This window comes from Heterobasidion irregulare (genome assembly GCF_000320585.1).
Source record: "Heterobasidion irregulare TC 32-1 unplaced genomic scaffold scaffold_07, whole genome shotgun sequence".
Lineage (NCBI taxonomy): Eukaryota > Fungi > Basidiomycota > Agaricomycetes > Russulales > Bondarzewiaceae > Heterobasidion > Heterobasidion irregulare.
The window spans coordinates 1,380,068-1,401,172 of NW_009258203.1; the positions used below are offsets into that span (position 1 = coordinate 1,380,068).

General features: G+C 45.3%; 4 protein-coding genes across 4 annotated transcripts; 3 read left to right on the forward strand and 1 right to left on the reverse strand.

The window, feature by feature from the left end:
• Nucleotides 1-7,661: 7,661 nt before the first annotated feature.
• On the forward strand, nucleotides 7,662-9,858 carry HETIRDRAFT_155702 (nucleobase cation symporter; the record flags this gene model as incomplete). The annotated part of the gene is made up of 11 exons (XM_009550150.1): nucleotides 7,662-7,903; nucleotides 7,958-8,146; nucleotides 8,201-8,231; nucleotides 8,290-8,365; nucleotides 8,417-8,694; nucleotides 8,757-8,779; nucleotides 8,837-9,166; nucleotides 9,222-9,297; nucleotides 9,347-9,427; nucleotides 9,484-9,612; nucleotides 9,667-9,858. The coding sequence occupies 11 exons, from the start codon at nucleotides 7,662-7,664 to the stop codon at nucleotides 9,856-9,858; spliced, it is 1,647 nt and encodes a 548-aa protein (XP_009548445.1).
• Nucleotides 9,859-9,959: 101 nt separating this feature from the next.
• Nucleotides 9,960-12,472, reverse strand: HETIRDRAFT_386468 (uncharacterized protein). Its single transcript, XM_009550151.1, has 13 exons — nucleotides 12,343-12,472; nucleotides 11,976-12,278; nucleotides 11,893-11,922; nucleotides 11,670-11,839; nucleotides 11,538-11,613; nucleotides 11,455-11,480; nucleotides 11,222-11,387; nucleotides 11,100-11,168; nucleotides 10,983-11,045; nucleotides 10,778-10,930; nucleotides 10,702-10,725; nucleotides 10,416-10,650; nucleotides 9,960-10,363 (listed from the first exon to the last, which is right to left on the reverse strand). The coding sequence occupies exons 1-13, from the start codon at nucleotides 12,388-12,390 to the stop codon at nucleotides 10,191-10,193; spliced, it is 1,536 nt and encodes a 511-aa protein (XP_009548446.1). The 5' UTR covers nucleotides 12,391-12,472; the 3' UTR covers nucleotides 9,960-10,190.
• Nucleotides 12,473-14,555: 2,083 nt separating this feature from the next.
• HETIRDRAFT_321545 (uncharacterized protein) lies at nucleotides 14,556-15,857 on the forward strand (the record flags this gene model as incomplete). Its single annotated transcript, XM_009550152.1, has 2 exons — nucleotides 14,556-14,613; nucleotides 15,700-15,857. Coding segments are annotated over 2 exons (216 nt in total), but the record flags the coding sequence as incomplete, so codon positions are not given.
• Nucleotides 15,858-18,926: 3,069 nt separating this feature from the next.
• On the forward strand, nucleotides 18,927-20,666 carry HETIRDRAFT_103518 (uncharacterized protein; the record flags this gene model as incomplete). The annotated part of the gene is made up of 5 exons (XM_009550153.1): nucleotides 18,927-19,046; nucleotides 19,097-19,909; nucleotides 19,964-20,016; nucleotides 20,062-20,261; nucleotides 20,323-20,666. 5 exons carry the CDS (start codon nucleotides 18,927-18,929, stop codon nucleotides 20,664-20,666), a joined length of 1,530 nt encoding a protein of 509 aa, XP_009548448.1.
• Between the last annotated feature and the right edge of the window lie 439 nt (nucleotides 20,667-21,105).

Sequence of the window (21,105 nt, forward strand, 5' to 3'; positions counted from 1 at the left end):
CAAATGCTTCCACAAATGATCCAGCTAATGTCTCATATTGATATGGTAGAAAAGGAACATTGGTGCCTTTTGCAAATGTGGGAAGCAGATTAGCAGTGTGAGTCTTCTCATATAAGAGCCTGTCTAGCTCCATTCTTTTTATGGGAGAGCAACACAGCCACATTCTAGGATGGAACTCCCTAATAACAAAAGGAAAGAGAAGACAGCCAGTAATTATTATGATATTCAACCAGAAACAAGGTGGGTAGCTGTAAGGACATTCCTCAAACTCACTAGCTTAGACAGTCTCACAATTCAGATTGGGAAGCATTGCAACAATCAAATACATTATGCTGCTCAATATCATAGAGGTGTGAACTATCAGATGAATTGGGTACCTGATGCATCATTATATATTAACTATGCAAGGCCCCAATGTTTTCATACCTACCTGAATAAGCAAATATCAAGACAGAGGCAGATATGATGCACAAGAGTGCCATGCCAACAGAAACATACCCATTGTATGAGTTGTCCCATATAAACCCATGGATGAGAGTGTGGAATGCTGAAGTGTATGTCTAAAGTGAGCCATATGTACCAGAAATGAGTCTACCTAGCAAGATAACTATCTCTAATACTACTGAGCAGGATAGAGTGAGTATATAGAATGGACGTGCACACCAAGTTTTGCTGCAAATGATTATTCTCAAAACTAAGCTGAGAATTTCCCATTGCCCTATAATACAACTGCTTAAACTACATTGTCTAGAATTCAATTTAGGCTTGTGGGGTAAACTAGCTGCCATATTGGAGTATCTGCTGGAATGAAAGAGTTATTTGTCAATGAGCTTAACAGTGAGCATTTACAAGAAGAGTTGACTGTCTGAAATGCACTGATTCTTGACCCCAACAATGAGTATTGTTATTCTTGACACTGAGCTGCTGATTCCTGGCTACTCTGGATGCAGCTGCTCAAACTGCATTATTCATAGAATAAGAGGGGCTTACTATAGGGAAACCACATTGCACTTCCACATAATGTCTCAAACTTGCTGTTATAATCATGGCATAGTGCAGAAAATATTTAGTTGTAAGGCATTAGTATAAGTGCACTCGAGACTCCATAAGCATCACTTTAGCATCACTTACATAACTTTTGTTTGTACTTATATACCAGGTTTACCTTACATAAGGGGAATACAGGGGGTATAAAAGACCTTGTAAAGCAAGATAATTGGATGGGTGTTTGTTTCATGGAATGGAAGGCTCCCACCCTTACTATTTATTTCACTAATGCTTTCAAAAATCATAATAAATCATGTTCCATATACCTGCACAATTTGAACAGCTGAATCTCAAAATTTGGACAGATATTTGAGTTAAGTTCTTGAAAAAATAGCTGATTCAGAGACCTTATTTTCTTTGGGACTAAGTTCCTCTTTTCATGCCACAAAAGTTGGAAATATTGTAGAGATGTATCTTATGTATCATTCTCAAGCCTCTCTGAGGGCCCAATCTACTAGATTCTTCTTGCAATGAGTACATTTTTTGGGAGCATTACATTTGGTGGTCAAGTGTGACTTTGGCCTATGAAATTTAGGCTCTGCTGTTGGACAAGTCCAGTACTCCCAAAAAAAGCATTAGTGGCATCATCTAACATATGCACTAACCATGCAAAAGGCAGCTAAAAGTAGCTACACTAGATAGAACATTACTGAAGCCTGTGCTTTTCTTGACACCAACAAATCAAAGACTATCAAAGAGGTTGCACATCTGTTTGCTATTCCACTATCTACCCTTTGTGAATGTTGTCATGGCTTCCATCTCTTTCCTTTATCTGCTCATGGATAGCAACAGCTTTTTTCTTCTAAAGAGGAACTTGCTCTCTATGATTGTCTTAAGCATCGTGCTGATCAAGGACAGCTAGTTAGTAAGCAGATTTTGGTAGACATGGTTCAGAAGATATATGAGAAGATGCCATCTATCAAGTAGAATGATTGTTTCCACAAATGTTACTTGTGCATTGTTTTAGAAAGGCTATCTGGCCTGAATCCAAAGTGAGCACATAGTCATAATGAATCAACTATCATGGATCACTTTGCTCAATTCTCTGCTCTTGTGGAAAAGTACAAAATCCCCTAACAATAGATTTATGGGTAAAAAAAGATGCTCAATGAAGAGGTAGATGAAGAATTTAGGCTCTCAAATCTTTTGTATCCAAAGGCAGGCATCTTAAATACAAGCTACAAAGTGCAAATCTTAAGCCTCATTTGGAAAAACCTCCTCTTTTAATTATATCTAATTATTCAAAATACTAATCTGAGCTAATCAGAATATATTACCCATAATTAACTTTATAATCAAATCTGCAAGTAAAGGTGACATTGTCTATACTACTATAGTTCTATTAGAATCTACAATCCAATTACAATTTTACACATTTCAAATCCAAATTGTGTAAGTGCTATAATCTTATTTTTACTGTATTCTTTATTTATTATTAGTTTACTATATTATTGTCTAGTGCCCAAATTCGAATATCAGCCCTAATTTTTAGGGCATCTATTGACCTCTTTATATATAGAATAGATAAAAGATAGGTATGTAAGAAAATCAGAAATGTTGAGATTGCCTTATTTAGGTTACCAAGTAAATAATTTAGACTTTGTGGCTTAGTGGTTTAGAGCACTAGTCCAGGGTATGCAGGCATAAGGTTTTTGGTTTAATTCTAGTAATGGGCAAGTTTATAATAAGGTATGACTTTAGTTTGATTAGTAAGCTCTATATATACTCTATGATTGGAGGTGTAGTAGTAGTAGAGAAAATATAGAACTGGGTTAGTTGATATTTTTCCGAAAATCCATATAATAAATTAGCTTTGATTAGCTTTAATAAAATCTTATAATTTTAGGATTAGAGGGGGGGTAAGCTAAAAATCCTTAATATTAATTGGTAAAAATATAGCTATATTTATGCTTAACTATGGTTAATTTAATATGGAGCTTTTCTATGATGTCATTACAATTATTGAGTGTATTTGTGCTAATAGAGAGAGTATTGAGCCTAGATTTGTATTTTTAGGGTAGCATATGCATTGCAACTAGGCTACCATGGATGATAGTATTTAGTAAGTACCTATTTCCATAGTCTGATTGTACAATCTCATGTTTTAGGCATCTATAGTGTGAATATATTGCCAAAATGGCTGAACAGATAGTTTTCTTTGTATTAAATGGTTTTGCAAAATATTTATATCCCAGGCTATAGCATGAAAGATTTCCAATGCTCCAATCCTGCTTATACTTGATGGTTATGGATCTCATGTCATAGCCAAAATAAGAAATCTAGCAGTCAAAAACAAGATTCATTTATATCATTTATTTTTCCATATAACTCACTATCTCTAACCCCTCAATATCAGTGTTTTTGGCCCTTTGCAAGGGGGATGGCAAAAGCACTATGATGAGGTGCTTGTACTTACTGGTCAAGAGATTCCCTATGGTGACTTTGTCAAAGAATATATGCGCATGTGAGAAAGGTTATTTATAAAAGCAATTATTAAGACAGCATGGCAAAGAAGTGGTATTTACCTGTTTAATCTATAGATTTTTACCAGCACTGACTTTGCACCAAGTATATACACATCAACACTCACTCATATACCTTCTACATTTCCCTATTTTCCTGAAAATCAAGCCAAAAGTGCTAAACAGCAGGTAGATTGACTATCACAAAGTCTTAACTAACTACACAAGACTATAGACCTGGGTATGATAAGTACTAACAGCAGAAATTTGCAGGATTATTCATGGACCTTAGACCTTTTTCCAAATGCTCTTAGAAACCCATTCCCAATAGTAGATGAACTGCCAAGTGATAATAACACACCTGTCTCATAGCCTGCTTGTGTAAAGCATACTAGAAAACACATAATGAACTCATTGCACCCAAATGTTCCCATTTTCCAAATGCTGACACTCCTGCCAACCTGCATATAGACTGTTCGAAGCTGAGACCTCCTTATACATAGACCAACTTTAGCCAAACCTGTCTGTTCTCAAATAAGGCTCTAAGAGAGCAGTTGAAGGCTGCTTGGGTTGATAACAATGTGCTGTCAACTTGAATTTGCACTGCAGAAGCACATTTCAAGCTGGTAGTCATAGAAATTGACAATTTACAGCAATGGCTCAATATAAAGAAGTCAGTAAAAGGAAAGAACAAACAGACCTTGATTTCCACTTATGGAAAGTAGTGCCTTACTTCAGTGGAGGCCCTGGCTAAATTCATATGACAATAAAAAGAAAAATTAGAGAAGGAAGCCAAGAAAAAAGGAGGAAAATGTCACCATACTAAAAAAGAGGTTGCAAGAGAAGCAAAATATGAGGAGAATGCTATAACAAAGATTTTCTCAGGTGCACTAAGCTTAAAGAAACTTGATGATCTACATGACATTGCATTTGCTCTTGTGTAATCTAACAATGGTACCAAAACAGAACTTTTGGCTTTGATAATAGCTCATCCTGATAGACATCCTGAGCTTTAGACAAATTACAGGTTCTCAAGCCTCTTTAACTCTCAGAAGTGCAGTTGAAAGTGCACAAACCCTCTAGAAAATGATAAGAATACATCCCCCACCTCTCAACCTTAACCTAGTCATATGTACTCACATGCCCAGACTATAGAGGCTAGATCCTCTCTCACTTGCTTTCTATTCCTGGCACCACAGGAACAAGTACAACTTTATGGTACCTTAAGCACATTAGACCCTCTCAATCTACCATATCTTATCAGAAACCACACTAGGCTCCCTTATAACTTTCCTGATGAATATTTCATGAGCTCTTAATACTACCAAGCTCATAGCAATACCACATACCTAGCTTAGTTATTAAAGAAGCCATTACAAGCTAGCTTTAATGTGACAAATCATGTCCATTATCAGTCTGTATATAATTTTCCCTGATATAGCCAATTTAATATATTTAGCTATACTTTAGTAGTATAATATACTCATGCTTACCTTAATTTTAGAGCACTTTTATGTGCAGTGCTCTAAAAATATTCAATAATGTGAAAACAGAAACACAATAGCATTGCAAAAGTTCAACAAGTCATAGTTACTGGGTTTGAATTCAATGAGTTAGCAACTGTGACCCTGTATTGTGTCATGCTTGGAACCAGAATGAATACTGGTTCTAAACAATGGAATTCAGTTTTCTGACACATAAGTGAGAAAATCAAGAGAGAAACTATACTATACAATATAGAAAAAAGTTTCTCAAATAGTGCAAGAACTCTAAGGCCATCAAGTAAAAGTGTTATGGGACAATGAATTTTTTATTGATTCCAAAACAAACACCTGTCTAATGATAGTAATAGTTATGGACCTGAAAAAGTCCTCATCAGAGTAGTCTCCATGGCCAACCAACATAAAAGATTATAGTTGTTTTGTTAAGGTCTGCTTCTAAATGATGAATTCTTGTGGGTAGTTTATATTTTGGCTTTAGCCACTCTAAAACAATGAACTTTGCAGACCATATATCATCCAACCTAACTCATAGGTGGGTAAAGCTTACCAACTACATAAATAGTGCCTACTGAGTGGGCTTTTGTTTAGTGTGATAGGTAAGTTGGTGCAGATGCTGTTGTTTTGCTCTGGTTGTTGGTTCAAGTCCTGCCAAAAACAATATCCATTGTGCTCAAATTTTTGATTTCACTATTGTTTCAGGTCTCTTTTACCTTTCTAAACATATTTAATCTGTTCTTATATATTAGGACTACCCATAAATGATATTTGAGCTTTCTCTTGACTGGTACTTGAGCTACCTTGTATATGAGTGAGCTGAGTTTCAAAAGATATCAAATTCTAGCTAAAATGCCTACTACTTATAAGGTTTTATGATTTGGATATAAACTATCATCAAGGGGCTTACTAATGCTATCCCAACCATCCACTCTTCTAGGCTGTTTAGGCCATCTCGTACCTAAGCATAGTAATGGGAGTAACTAATAGAGGATCAAACCTATACCCAGGCACACTATCTAGGCTGGTTGTACCCATAGCCACTATATATGACCACTGTACCATAGGTGCTTACTGTTATAAACTGTTGTGGGGTGGTCTACTACAATCTGGGTCATATGGGTAGAAGGTAGGAATGGTTTCCCACTAGTCTGCCATCTATTTTTATTGAAAGCTATGTGAAAGGCCAGTCCAAAGGTCTATTGAAGCACAAATGCAACTTCATAAGCTGAATCAAGACATCACTGCCACATACACATACAGTCTTTTCTAGACCTCAATCTGTAGCCTGGAGCACAGCTCTGATTGATTGTAGAGCAGTGTCATCATAATGCCTTAACAATTGTCTGTTGGAGGTAAGTAACAAAGTCGATTCCTAGTGTAGAAATCTATTCTTGTGGCCACAAGTTCTGCTCAAAGAGTCTGATTTTGTTCAAGGAAATCACAACTTAGCTGCTCTTGATTTTTTACAAGCATATTCTTGCATGATTTATTAGGATACCAGTATAGTGAAGGTCACTTAATGATCTGAGTGTGTAAGCATCTCTGGGCACCCTATTTAAAGACTTATGTACCTATTGGAGAACTGAGGTGCATCTCAAAAATCTTTTAACCCAAGAGCTTTAAGTTGCTTTGAATTCAGGATCCTGGCTCTTATTTGTAAGTATGTGAGTACTAGGACCCCTAAAAATAAGGGATAGGCCTAACCCCCTATCTGGACGAAGAATATAAAAAGAGGGTTGAAAAACCAGGGTCAGATCTAAGCAAAAATGTCTGATCTTGGTAATATGCCTATGCCATTGTCTAGACTTTTGTTTGTGAGAAAGCAGTTCTAGGGCCCAGACTTTTTTTCTACTCTGTTAATTATGGCTTTAAAATTTTTCATTCTAAGGTGGTGTAGTGGGATAAGTGTGTGGTTTTCTATCAGACACTCCATAGGGTGCAGGTTTCAAGCCTGCAGTATATTATTTTTTAGATCAGACACCCTTGTCTGATGCCGAGTGTGCTGACCTTGGACCTAAATAGAAGACATTTACAACTTGATGATGCATCACTCAAAGAACTTGTTCTCTTGAACAGGTATGATTGGAACCTTATTATATCAGTGAGAGAGTTACAGAGGTTGCAGCATGGGGGAAAGTGCCTAGCAGTGGATAAAGATGTTGTTAGCAGAGATAATTCATAGGATGGCTCTTAGACAGTCTCTCATTGTGTTTCAATATTCTACAGCTCGCAACATACATTATATTGTAGAATCCGATGAATTTGGGTCTTTAAAAGGCCTGATCTTCACTGTCCGAGCGAAAAATCGCTTTTTGAGGCCTGATCCGAGCAATCCGAACGATTTGGGTGTCCAGGATGCCTGATACCTCCGTCCGGTAAACTTGTGGCTAATGGGCCCAAAAACCAGAGGCAAATCCAAAAATTTGGGGCGAAATTTGGCTCATTTTATCCGAACTTTTTCGAGGGTTTACTAATAATTTGACCTAGGGTCCTTGAGTACTCTTCGAGCCCTGGGCGCGCCGATCAGACGACTCCTTATCGAGCTTATCTATAACCTCTTTACTTATCTTCCGTCCTGTCTAGGAGTGATGCATATAAATTCCGTCTGAAGCGTCACAGGCTGGTGCACGGGTGTGCCTTCCTTCTTCTACCCATGGCGAAGTTGAGTTTGCGTTCTCGTCTCACTGCCATCGCACGGCCTTCATCATGGGCTTTGGAATTTGAGCCTTCCTCCTTTGCACCAAGCAATTCATGGAGCAATAAAGATATGGACCCAGTGCCTCCACATCTCCGAGCCTGGTCATCTGCGAACTATATTGCATATTGGATTTCAGACGCAACTAATGCAGCAGTCTGGGAGCTTTCGTCGTCAATGCTTGCCATTGGGCTTTCGTGGTGCGTGCCAAGTTCATTGAAAAGGGAGCTCCGAAATGCTCACTAATTTCGAAGGCGCCAAGCCTTGCCTGCCATAGCGGTCGGCCACATCATCATCGCAGTTATCATGGTCTTAAATGGAACGATTGGCGCCCGCTTGCATGTTCCATTCCCAGTTCTGAATCGCTCTTCTTTTGGTTTCTGGTTGAGCTACTTCAGCGTCATCAGTCGTGTGATTCTGTCTACTTTCTGGTTCGCAATTCAGTTAGTGTTTTACTATCTGCCACGGTATTGTCTTTTTAAGCCTTCTATTGGCAGGACATATACAGGAGCGGAATGCGTTTATCAGGTACATTGTTCGCGCGTTCTGATGACTCTTGTTGCTTTCATTTTATACTTCATCATAGATGTTGAAAGCGATATGGCCTTCGCTGGCTCACCTACATAATGACCTCGCCGATGGTGCACATATTACCACTGCTAGTGAGCATCACGCCTCAGTGTAGTCGATTTCAATGCTCATCTGAGCCTCAGTGATGATGTGCTACTTCCTCTACTGGCTCATCCAGTTTCCCTTCATGTTGATTTCACCCCAGAAAATCCGGTGGTTGTTCTTGGCGAAAGCTATCATTGTTCCTCCAACCTGGTTAGCCATGCTCATCTGGGCATTCGTTAAGGTTCCATCCTCAGAAGGACTACTCACAGAACACGCAAAACTGAGCGGGAGTAAGTTATCGTGGGCATGGCTTAGCGCATTGAATAGTGCGCTCGGGATTTACTCTACTCTTGCCGTCAACATACCGGATTTTACCGTGCGTACGAATGATTCGTGAGTTCGTCATCAACACAGTCACTCAATATCAGTGTTTCGTAGAGATATGCAAAGAATGAGCGAGCGTAAGCGTTTTTGGTATATCGTGCTTTAGCGAGTTCTCTGACAATGATTGAAAGCAGTCAATACATCCAGATCATCATCATACCCGTCGCTTTTACGCTGTGTAGTTTTGTGGGCTTAGCGGTGACAAGTGCAGGCGTTAGCTTGTATGGTCAAGTTCTCTGGGACCCACTGCGCCTCATTGATAAGTGGGATAACCGGGCAGCGGCATTTTTTGCTTCGTTCTCCTTTGTTCTCACCACCCTTGGTACCAACATTTCCGCAAACTCGCTCAGTGCGGGAAATGACATGGCCGCGTTGTGCCCGAAATATATAAATATTCGCCGTGGACAAGTCATCTGTGCATTGGTGGGAGGTTGGGCTCTATGTCCATGGGAAATACTTGCTAGGTATGTGTGAACTTATTTCGATCTCTGCAGGCAAATCCCACTCAGGTTGTTTTAGCGCAACTGGGTTCTTGAATTTTATGAACGGCTATACAGTATTTTTAGGACCTATCGCTGGCATCATGGTGACGGATGTAAGAGCATACATCCTCTCGTTTCGTACGATGACTCATAAGGTGACAGTATTGGATTGTTCACCGGACTCACGTCGACGTGCCGTCCATGTATCGTCCACACGGCCGATATCGATACAATTACGGAGTAGTGAGTATGTTGGTCGGATCACTGTTAACCGTCACCTGACAGCCTCTTTGGCATAGAACTGGCGCGCTCTTGCTGCCCTCGTTGTTTCTGTGCCACCAAACCTTCCTGGGCTCATTCACAGTATCAATCCAAGCATTCCAGCCGGAGGGGCAGTCTATCTTTTTGACATTGCTTATATTCTAGGTGTAAGTTTTTATTCAAGGTCGCAACTTCATCGGAGTCTAACCTATTCGAAGAAGTTTACCCTAGCGTCGTCAGTGTATTATGTGCTGTCAACACTATTTCCCGCCAAGGAGACGATGCTAGACAGGGCCATTATTGAAGACGAAACCCCTGCTGATCACGAAGGCAGCGTGAGCGTCGACGATGACAAACAAACTGATCCAACGGATATCAGCAAGACAGGAATGTCCACCATTCATGAAGTTTAGAATTCGCGACGATAGATTCTGATCCTTATGATCAGCTTGCCAATTTATCTTCATTCATTGTTTGAGGCGGGGCATACTCTGCCCTTCGTGCACTCTGGCCATGGTACCATCGCGACTGTTATACAATTCCGGGAAACGTTGAACATGACAACCTACACGAAAGGCCAATGGTGCAAACACCCCGATGAATCGAATCGGGGAACCGGTGCTACCAGGATATATGTGAAAATGTACAAGGATGGTCGCCCCAGGGCGAGAAACGACCTGCGCCAGAACGATAAGAGTTCACAGGACAATGATATCGAATGCCAAGTGTTCATCTGATACTTATCTCACACAATGCTCCCATGTTTTTCTGAAGTGCTAGCAAACGACGCCGAGTCTGAAAGGAGGATGGGAATAGTGAACCTCGCGACGGATGTCTCTTCCTTCCATTCCTTGCTAGTGCTGTGGTTGAAGACCTGTGGGTCAAAATCGGAACGGGCCATGGTCTCTTCAACGTCGACTATGATGCAAGTCAGTCACTACAAACGGAAAGAGGGCAAGCCAAGTCTTACGATATTGTTTCAGGCCATGCTTGAAGTGCAGTTGGTTGATGATGCCGAAGACGATGCTGAGGATCATGACGACGAAAGACGAGACTGTCATGCACCCGAAGAATGGCCAGTCGACGAATGTGAAACGGTAGATCCTAGAGTAGAACATGATGGCCCAGCACGATATGAATATGAACCCGACGGCTGAAAACGCAAGCATGAAGCCTTTCTTCTCACGGCGGACGGAGTACCAGCCCTACAATCTGGTATCAATATGAATAATGTCAGGGAGTCATTTGACACGTACCATCGTGATCCATGGTAAGAGCAACTGCCAAAGTGGTTGTGAGCATCGTCCACCACAAAGTCAAGGAGATACATACGACAGTCGTAGTGGTGAATAGTGCGATGTAAATATCCGTGTGCTCGGAAATTTCCTTGATGGCACTGTTCAGAAGTTGATCGACCCAGAGGCTCATGGCGACAACAAGGAAAAAGACAGAGAGCTGCAGGCAAACAAGGCTAGTCAAGTAATACTATAAAATGAATTGGATTAGGAACGATACACCACAGTGAAAGAGGGCGTACTCTATACACCCGTATGATAGTCGTGGGTGGGCCGACCCGCTTAAATGTCTGCGCATTGTACACCTACATCCATGATGGTGTGAGCATTCTTACATGGATGAAGGAAGGAGGTCAAACCTTGAGCAACCTCCAAGACAGGAAGAGTGAGAACGCTAGAGCTGTGCAGTGCAACACAAGGTCAGGAATCTGAAAATCAATCAGAACTTGATTCTGTTCGGGTAAAATCAGAATCGAAATACCTGGAATGACATTCGCATCCTGAAATATGGTGAGAATACATCGAGATGACATGGGGTGTCCTGCTGTTCGATGAGGTGGTGAATGCGATCTTCAATGTTTCCTGTGCGCCAGAGGGTATAGGCTGACCATCCTGTCCCGAGAAACCGAGCACCGAGCAGCGCTAATCTGAGCGGAGGTCAGATGATACTCTAGCTTAGACTGTCAGTACTTGGCTCAGACTGTCAGTACTTACAAGTGGGGGACAGATTCCCGGAGAATCTAGCACAATCGGTGTTGGGAATCTGAGGGAACTTTGAAGTTGTGGAATATACTCACTGCAAAGACGGAGAGCCCAAACAACCAGAACTGAGAAGCGATCAGAGCTAGTACTTCTCTTCTGAATTCCTGAAGTCTATATGACAGATGAGATGTCATATCCAATCATTCGGGTGTATATCTGCGACTGACTTTTGATCGGGATACAGAAGGGTTCGGATGCATTGGGGGCTCAACGTAATTGCATTGGAGGAGTTACGGACTTCCGACACCCGGACATTCATTCCGTCAGAACCATGAATGCTCTGTATCACGATATCATTGACGGGAATGCCTTGCGGAGAGATCCACCTGTCCCAGGTCTGAGCAAAATTGTTATCATCATGTTGTTCAAGATGATAAAAGTCAAACGTACAGTCTGCGAGAGAAGGCGGCCGTCGTACTCCTTTCGACACAACATCAGCAATAATCAATGGATGATGTCATGATATTTTCCACCTCGCGTTTGAAACCGTACGGGATGGATACATTCATCTGGCCACTCGTATAGTACGGTACACAGGCATTTTCCAACATAGGGCTATCATTGCACAAGGCCAGGCTGTATTGACCATGACGTCCAGTGTATTGGACAAAGAGGCTCTTGTTGAGGTTGCCATGATCGACGACATTGGACACAAGCCCTCTCCACTCGTCGTCCAGAGAGAAAAGGAAGGATTGTGTAATGCTTTGAGCGAAGCAGAAGATGAACGAGAGAATAAAAAACGCCTGCGTGAAACGATTCAGGGAAATTCTCAGATACTGTCGATACGACGTGAAGGCTCGTTAGATATATTCCGACTATGATGTAACATTTCGGACTCACCACAGACTTGACCCAGATCCAAAACTTATCAGCAAGAGTCAACATCATGCAGTCAGAATAAAAGAAAGGACAGCCCAGCTGGATAGCGGAAGGAAAAAGAGGGGGTACCCTTGCGCAGGCGGTGGGAGGCGCGAGGGAAGGGGGTAGAGGAGGTGAGGCAGCCTCACGTTATAAAGGGACATCCAGGAAGGGTTCCATGACAGAAGGCGTGAGTACGAAGCGCACCAAGCGCTGAGCTTTCCCCCCTGTGATTGGCCCGAGACGCCAATCGGCTTGTGCCATTCAGAAAAAGAAGAAAGTTTGTTTTGGATTGAGCCGCGCTAAGCGCTCGCACGACGCCTTCACACTCATCAACGCTCCATCACGAATGAATCGCGTCTCACTTCCTCCAGATATCGTAAGGCGCGAGACACAGAGGACAGCGTTCAAGATAGTAGGTCACGAATTTTCATGAGTACTGGGCAAACGCAAGTGCTCAAGTGCGCAGCATGAGCGCTGAGCGTGTAACCTGTAACGTTGGTGACCGGAATTTGTTTGGATCCGCGGAGAAATTTGTATGAGTTGGGGCTACCCTGTAGTCTCATTCCAAGACCGCTCACCTTCACGTGGTGAAGCCCAGTGAGAACGCCCTCGTTTGAGCTGCGACGAGATCGAGTCCTGGCGAATGACTGTCGGGGAATGAAACTGAGGACTAATGCTAGCGAATGCCATCAGATACGGCGTGGGATTTTCTCAGTTGAGTTTGTTTCTCGGTACGCACTCACCATTTTCGAATCTTTCTTGTCGTTAAGTTTGTCTACATCTGTTTCCCTCGGGTCAGATCGAATCAAATTGAATAGTGTACTTTACAATAATTAAGGTTGACTGTATCTTTTCAAATATCTATTAGAGAGCTTCTTTAACTGAATTTATTGTGGATTCTGCCTTAGAGCGAGAAGGAGCTACTCTCGAAAACCAATGTATCCATTGAGAAGTTTAGTCTCGAGACGGTGCTCCTGTTAGCCGATCAACTGGTATGGTCTTCTGTGCATTCGTTGATAATGGCTGGCATTTGACCGGAATAACAGTCAAAATTATCACTTACTCCTATTGATTGTATCAGTTGATATCCAATCCCATACTTTGAGATACAAGCACCATTAAATGCTATCATATGAGATAACTTTGAGATAGATTCATTCGCCAGTGATTGACAGCATTCCAGTGCATCACCAACCTCTGGACTGTGAATGAATATGGTTGATTGCTCATGTTTGCTGGTGAATATATTGCTCTCATTCACCCACATTCATTCTCAAACTTGGACGTTCTCACTGGGGGTGAAGGGTCTTGTATCAAAGTAGTGATTGCCAAGGGGGTCCGCATGGTAGCACGTCATCTTGTATGCTAGCTATAAATCATTTCGAACCCTGAAAGGGTCATCACATATTATCAAATATTGCAGATCTGTTGACAAAGATTAGATTGTGTGCATGCTGCCACCTCGTCAAAAAATGCAAAACACTATGATTCTGGCTTAAATAATGGATCCAAATCCAAGGACACCCCCTAAGACACCCACCAGAAATGAAATCTCCAAATCCGCACTCTCAAACACTCAATCTAGGCCCCCCTATCCCGAGAACTCGACCCCTAACACAACACAACCATCTACCGGGAAAAAATGGCCTCGGCTTCCAAAAACACTGACAAGATCAGAATTAATCAATGCAACTGAGAAGATATTTGGCTACAGACCTCGGCAGTGGCAGATTGAAGCCACAATCAAGATATTGGAGGGACATGACACTTTTATTCTCACACCAACTAGTGCGGGCAAGTCGCTCGTGTTAGCAATGCTTGCAGTTGTGGCTGTGTTGACACAGAGTAAAGGCCTTGTGGTAGTGATTTGTCCTTTGAAGGCATTGCAGCTGGATCAGGTACGTGCTTCACTTTTTTGGAGAGGGACAACTTGCCTTGCCTTACAATGTAAATAGGTCAATCATCTGAACATGGCACACCATATGGACATGTCCAGAGCACACGACACAGATGCCCCATTGAAGATTCATGCACTAGCAATCAATGAAGATAACAATGATGAACAGATCTTCAAAATGCTGGAGACAGGGAAAATACATATCTGCTATGCTTCCCCTGAATGTCTCCTCCAAAATAACAGATTCAAGCAACTGTTTAGATCTCAGACCTTTTGAAACCGTCAGATTGTGACAGTCATTGACGAGGCGCATGTCATCCAGCAATGGCAGGATGATTTTCGCAAGGACTATGGTAAGCTTCAGACACTGCGCTGATACGCTAGAGGTGTCTCTAAGTGCCGAGCACAACACTAAAACAACCTCTAATGCAGGGGTGCTGGAGCTAGTATCTAATACACAAGGAATTGTTAGTGATGACTTTAGAAAGGGAAGGCGTACTGAGAAGCAACGGGGAGTGTGAGATTATAGTGCCCAAATGGTTTCGGGACTTCGCCGAACACCGACCGAACGTTCGGTCAGTCATGTCGGGGACTTGGTCGGTAACAAGAAGGTAGTGTCGCGACCGACAACTACGTGCTTCCAGAGCCACACGGGACTCTGACAATATACGAGGGAGGACGGGGGGGGGGGGGTATGAGCAAAGATATGAGTACGAACGTGAATGAGACCAAACGAACGAGGATGACAAGTTTCGGAAGTTGACGAAGGCGATTTCAATGGTTGAGACGAGTGCAGATGAGCTCTGAACTATGGGGTGCGCAAAGCTGGTTTATTCCAGAGTTGTATGTAGGTTTTTATAGTAAACAGAGCCCCTAAGTAAAATTTTAAACAAGAAATGAGAGTAGATGTCGAACAGGTGCCAAGCCTTAGCGATCAGAGAAGATAAGAAGGTAGGTGAGATGTCCATATGGGTTCCGAAGGTGACAAGGTAAAAGTTAATCAGCGATGGCGAAATCCCGAACGTTCGGGATCTGTTGCCCGAGCGTAGGTAGCTGGAACAGGCGTTGGAGAACCAATGAAAATAAAGAAGAGGTATTGTACGACCAGGGTAGCCAAGAAATGGTGCAAGATCGCGTTTGACCGACCATGTGGAAGTCGGTAAGATAAGCGATAAGGACCAACCGACTCACAGAGGACATCGGCCGATACGGAATACTGGCTCCGATCTCGTAAACACTTATCGTAACACTCCTATGCGATCATGGTAAGTACGTGAAGTGTGGGCAAACTGACCCAAGTGCTGCCGAACGTCCTTCGGTGGCTTGTCATCGGTCGGGTAAGGACCAACCATGTTCGGTAAAAGTCGGCGTCTTTGGTACTTGTCTAGCACTGTTTGGTATCTCCCCAAAGCTTCCCAAATACCTCCCTCGGACCCTAGCGCGGGTGCATGCTCATCAGTGCATCATCACCGGCATGGAAATCCCCATGGCCACCTTTTCAGCAACCATGCCAACACACATTCTTGAAACAGTGTATCATTCACTTGGATTGGGAAGTGCACGCCCATTCTGGGGCATCGACCTGGGCGCTGACTGACCCAATCTCATGCAGGTCCTTCATCCTATGGAATACGCTGCTAAGACATTTGCTGCATTGTTTGTGTTTATCCCAGAAGACCTAACCCCATCATCTTCTCCCAATGAATTGCCCAAGATGATATTCTACTTCAAAAGTTGATGCCAAGCTCGAGAGGCTTGCGACATATTGCACGCACTGCTCCCCCACAGCCTGCATGAGTGTCTGTATGCCTTCACAGGCACAAATTCCAAGAGCTTCAGGATTGAGGCAATGGCACTTTTCAAGCTAGGGATTATCAGATGGCTCTTTGCCACAGATGCTGTAGGAATGGGATGTGACATACCAGATATCAGGATTGCCGTTGTGTATGGCCTGCAAGACTTGTGTTCCGCATTCCAAAAAGGAAGAAGAGCAGGGCGTTGAGCTGGCTTGACTGCACAGATGATATGGTTGGTTGAGGACTGGGCTTTCGAGGAGTGGGTTGAAGGAGGGCCAAAACATCATCAAGAAGAGGTGGCAGATGGAATGTTGGATAAACCAGGAAGAGGATGGAACCAAATCCTTGGCGAATGACACGCCGCAATGAATCCTGCATTGCTGGCCTATATCAAGTGCTATACTTCAGGTACATGCCTGCGGGATTTCACGCGTCAATATTTCCAACCAAGGCCTGCTATGCCAGGTTTCCAAGTTAGTCCTTTCACGAGTGACTCAGATGGGTCTGAGGATGAGGACAACAGGCGACATGCTGTAAGGTGGGAAGTGAAGAGTTTGCCACCCAAACCTTCAAGAGGGCTTTGTTGTAGCGCTCGTTCCTGATGGACCTCCAACAACACCCCTGTAGGTGTTCTATCTGAAGGGGATCGAGCTCGTACTATATGGTTGTCTCTCACCTTAACAGCCATGTCTCATCTATCATTTCCTCCACCAACACTCAACCACCCGGAGTCTAAACTGTCATCCATCCCTTGCACAAGAGCAGACCGAGATAAGCTGCGCAATCTTCTGGGAGCCTGGCGCAAAAATTGATGGGAGGCCATAGCATCTAAAAATCCTGGGCTTTCTCATAGCTGGGTAATCTCAGACTTCACTATTGGCCAGCTTGTGGACAAGGCCAACTGGATAGTAGGATCAGGTGCCATCACAACAGAGTTGCTCAACCAGATCTCCCATTGGTCGGCTGACTCCGATGAGACTGTTGACGAGCTTGTTAGAATGCTCGACCAGTTCTGGGAGACAGTGCGCACACAACAAGCTGTGAAGGCTGCACAATGACGTATTAGATGAGAGCAAGTCATGAGGGCAGAACCTAGGTTGCCAACTCGACTTCAGGGTACTCCGTATGTCATCAATTACTTTTTCTCGTTGATACGCTAGAGGTGGCTCTAAGTGCCGAGCACAATACTAAAACAACCTCTAATGTAGGGGTGCTGGAGCTAGTATCTAATACACAAGGAATTGTTAGTGATGACTTTAGAAATTGAAGGTGTACTGAGAAGCAATCGGGGAGGGTGAGATTATAGCGCCCGAACGGTTTCGGGACTGCGCCGAACACCGACCGAATGTTCGGTCGGTCGTGTCGGCGATGTGGTCGGTAACGAGAAGGTAGTGTCGCGACCGACGACTACGTGCTTCAAGAGCCACACGGGACTCTGACAATATACGAGGGAGGACGGGGTACGAGCGAAGGGATGAGTACGAACACGAATGAGGCCGAACGACGAGGATGACAAGTTTTCGGAGGTTGACAAAGACGATTTCGATGGTTGAGACAAATGCGAATGAGCTCTGAACTGTGGGGTGCGAAAGCTGGTTTATTCCAGAGTTGTATGTAGGTTTTTTATAGTAAACAGAGCCCCTAAGTAAAATATTAAACAAGAAATGAGAGTAGATGTCGAATGGGCGCCAAGCCTTAGCGATCAGAGAAGATAAGAAGGTAGGTGAGATGTCCATATGGGTTCCGAAGGTGACAAGGTAAAAGTTAATCAGCGATGGCGAAATCCCGAATGTTCGGGATCCGTTGCCCGAGCGTAGGTAGACGGAACAGGCGTTGGAGAACTAATGAAAATAAAGAAGAGGTATTGTACGACCAGGGTGGCCAAGCAATGGTGCAAGATCGTGTTTGACCGACCATGTGGAAGTCGGGAAGATAAGCGATAAGGACCGACCGACTCACGGAGGACATCGGCCGATACGGAATACTGGCTTTGATCTCGTAAACACTTATCGTAACACTCCTATGCGATCATGGTGAGTACGTGAAGTGTGGGCAAACTGACCCAAGTGCTGCCGAACGTCCTTCGGTGGCTTGTCATCGGTCGGGTAGGGGCCGACCGTGTTCGGTAAAGTCGGCATCTTCGGTACTTGTCGAGCGCTGTTCGGTATCTCCCCAAAGCTTCCAGAATACCTCCCTCGGACCCTAGCGCGGGTGCATGCTCATCATCTCCTCCCTACTGAAATCCTGACTGTCCTCAGTCAGTGGTCGGCGGCTATGAGTTGGAGCGGAAAAAATGGCGTGGCAACACTGCACGTGGATCAGGGCGCGTGGTGTGTGGATGTGGGAAAGCGTCGGTAACAAGCGATGGCGTGGAAAGAAGTGGGCGTGTGGGAGAGCTGTGGGAAAGCGTCGGCAACAAGCGCTAGCGTGGAAAGAATAGCTGTGGCGTGGAACCTGGAGCAGCGTGGCAAGTGTCGTGGGAAAAAGATCGGCAATGAGCGGTGGCGTGGAAAGGAATGGGTGCGTGGGAGAGATGTGGCACAGGTGAATAATCAGCAAGGAGATGTCGTAGAAAGGACCGGGTCGGCGCGCAAGAGAGACCGGGGCTGAGTCGGCAAAATCCTGTGGCGTGGCAACTGATTAGGTGAGGAAGTGGCTGAAGCCTAGAGTGCCCCAACTAGACGCTGGCGTGAGAGCGTGTCGGCAAGGAGCGGTGGCGCGTATCGCGGTTTCTGCCAAGCGCAGTGGCACGTGGCTCTGTCAGGTGATCACAATCACCTGCCGATCGTTGATTCTCCAGCGACTAAGTCCTTCATCATCACCCTCCTGCCGCTTCGTCTCCTCGTCCGAACCCTTTCGGCCTTCCCACCATGTCCTCCCTCCTCTCTGTCCTCAAAACCAAGCTCGGGGAGTACATGCTCTCCCTCCCCGACGGCACCGCCGAATACGAAGATTACGAGGCCTGGGCGCAGGGGTTCGCCAAACGAGTGGTAAGTCGGTCCTTCCTTTTGCCTTCTGCTGGCTGCTGACGTCCTTGCAGGCTGTATTCGATCGTTCGGCGCGTGGGCAGGATGTGCCCGAACTCGCGGCCTGGGTCGCCGAGGCTGAGAGTGGCCTCGACCATGTTGCCACCAACGACTGGCTTGCCTGGGGGTCGCGCATTTTGCCGCAGCGTGCGGCGCGCTTTGCAGCGCAGAAACAGCAACAGGCGGCCGAAGAACAGGCCCTGGCAGAGGAGGCTGCGTGGGTCGCTGTCACCGAACGTGAGGCTGAGGAAGCCGAGGCGATGCGGGCTGCCGCTGCCCGTCAGTTGGCCAAAGCAGATCGTCGGCGGCGCCGGGAGGCTTTGGTGGAGGCCATGTTCAATGGGTCGCTTGATCCTGAACAAGGTGATCGTCAGCTGTCCGAGCTGGAGGCAGAGTCCGTCCTTCCCCTTCCTCTCTTTCTTCACTCTCCGTCTCCCTCCGCCGCCGCTTCCTCTTCTCGTCCTGTCCCGTCCGCCGACTCATCCCATCCCGACCCGTCCGCCGATTCATCCTATCCCGACCCATCCGCCGACTCGTCCTATCCCGACCCGTCCGCCGACTCTGCGCTTGCATCCGCAACCGATGCCCTGGACCGAATGAGCATGGGTCTGGCCGCCGCCGCTGCCCCGACCGACGCGAAGGGCAAAAAGACGGCCGCGGCTGTTGTCGTCAAATTCGCTCACCAACGGACACCACCTCTCGGACGCGTCGTCCTTCCTCTCGGCCCTGGAACGGGCCGAATGTCGACGGTCAGGTCCCCTATGGAGCGGAATGGTGCCGGTAAAGTGCTCGAAGATCCTCCAGAGTTGTTACCTGGTGATGTACTGGTAAGTTCCCTCCCTCTTGCCGCTGTTTCCTCTTGCTAACCATCCTTCTTCTAGGCCGACTACGCATGCCACCGCTGTGCGACCGCCTTCCAGACCAAGGTGTTCCGGTGCTACTAGCGACCTGGGCTGGTGTCGTGCACTAAGTGTGCCAGGGATTTGAAGGGGTGTAGCTTCCAGCCCGGGTGGATGCCGATGGAGAAGGGGAAGGGGAAGTCGAAGGAGAAGGGGAAGGGGAAGTCGAAGGAGCAGTCGGCGCCGAAGGCGGAGGAGAGGGAACGCCCCTTAAAGCGTCGTAAAGTAGAGGTGGTTGTCCCCGTGCGGTCCGTCGGGGATAGCATCGCCCAAACGAAAGGTAAGTCATTTTTCGGTTGGATTGGAGATGGGAGCCCATCGTTCGGTATTGTTCGGTGCAGCCGCTCGCACCCGAAAGCCGGTCCAGCGGCTTCCTACCACGGCTAGGGCCGTCCTCGCTCCTACCCGCTCCCGTTCTGTCGCCGTCCCCGCCCTGTCCGACTCGTCTCGTTTGTCGCCGATCGTTGCGCAAGGCATCGCGTCCGATCTTCGGTACCGGATCGCTGTGGCGGAGGGTACGCGGGCTTCGTTGGCGCGGTCGATCAAGATGTGGCAGGCGGAGTTGGAGTCGCTCGAGGTGCAGGCGGGTCCGTCTACGTCTTCGGACGTCGTCTTGGTCGAGGATTCGTCGGCGGCGGAGGATTCGGATATGTCTGTGTCGGGCGATTTCGTACCCGATGAGTAGAATAGTTTCGGCGGTTTCTGTAGTACAGTAAAATGTAACATAATAGTGAAAGGACTGTCCTGGTTTGAATGAGACGTTTTTGGCGAAGACTAGAGGTGTCGTTCGAGAAATCGGTCGGCAAAATGACTGCGTGTGAATGTAGTTGTAAGCGAAGCGTTCGGCAGAAATGAAGAAAATAAATTGGAATATTTAGGGGAAGCCTCAGTATGTCATCACAGGCATAAAACCCTATGGTTTTGCGCAAATCGGAAGAAGTCTTCAATGCGGCTTGGTACTTGAAGGAGTGATGGGGAAAATGAGTGCCGACTATTTGGTCGGCGATCGGTCGGTGGTAAAAGTACTAAGAGATGTGGAAATGATTGGGCGTCAGTCCATGTCTGTGACGAATAAACGAAGATAAAGAATGGGTATATCTGTGAATCCTCCTCCCTACTGAAAT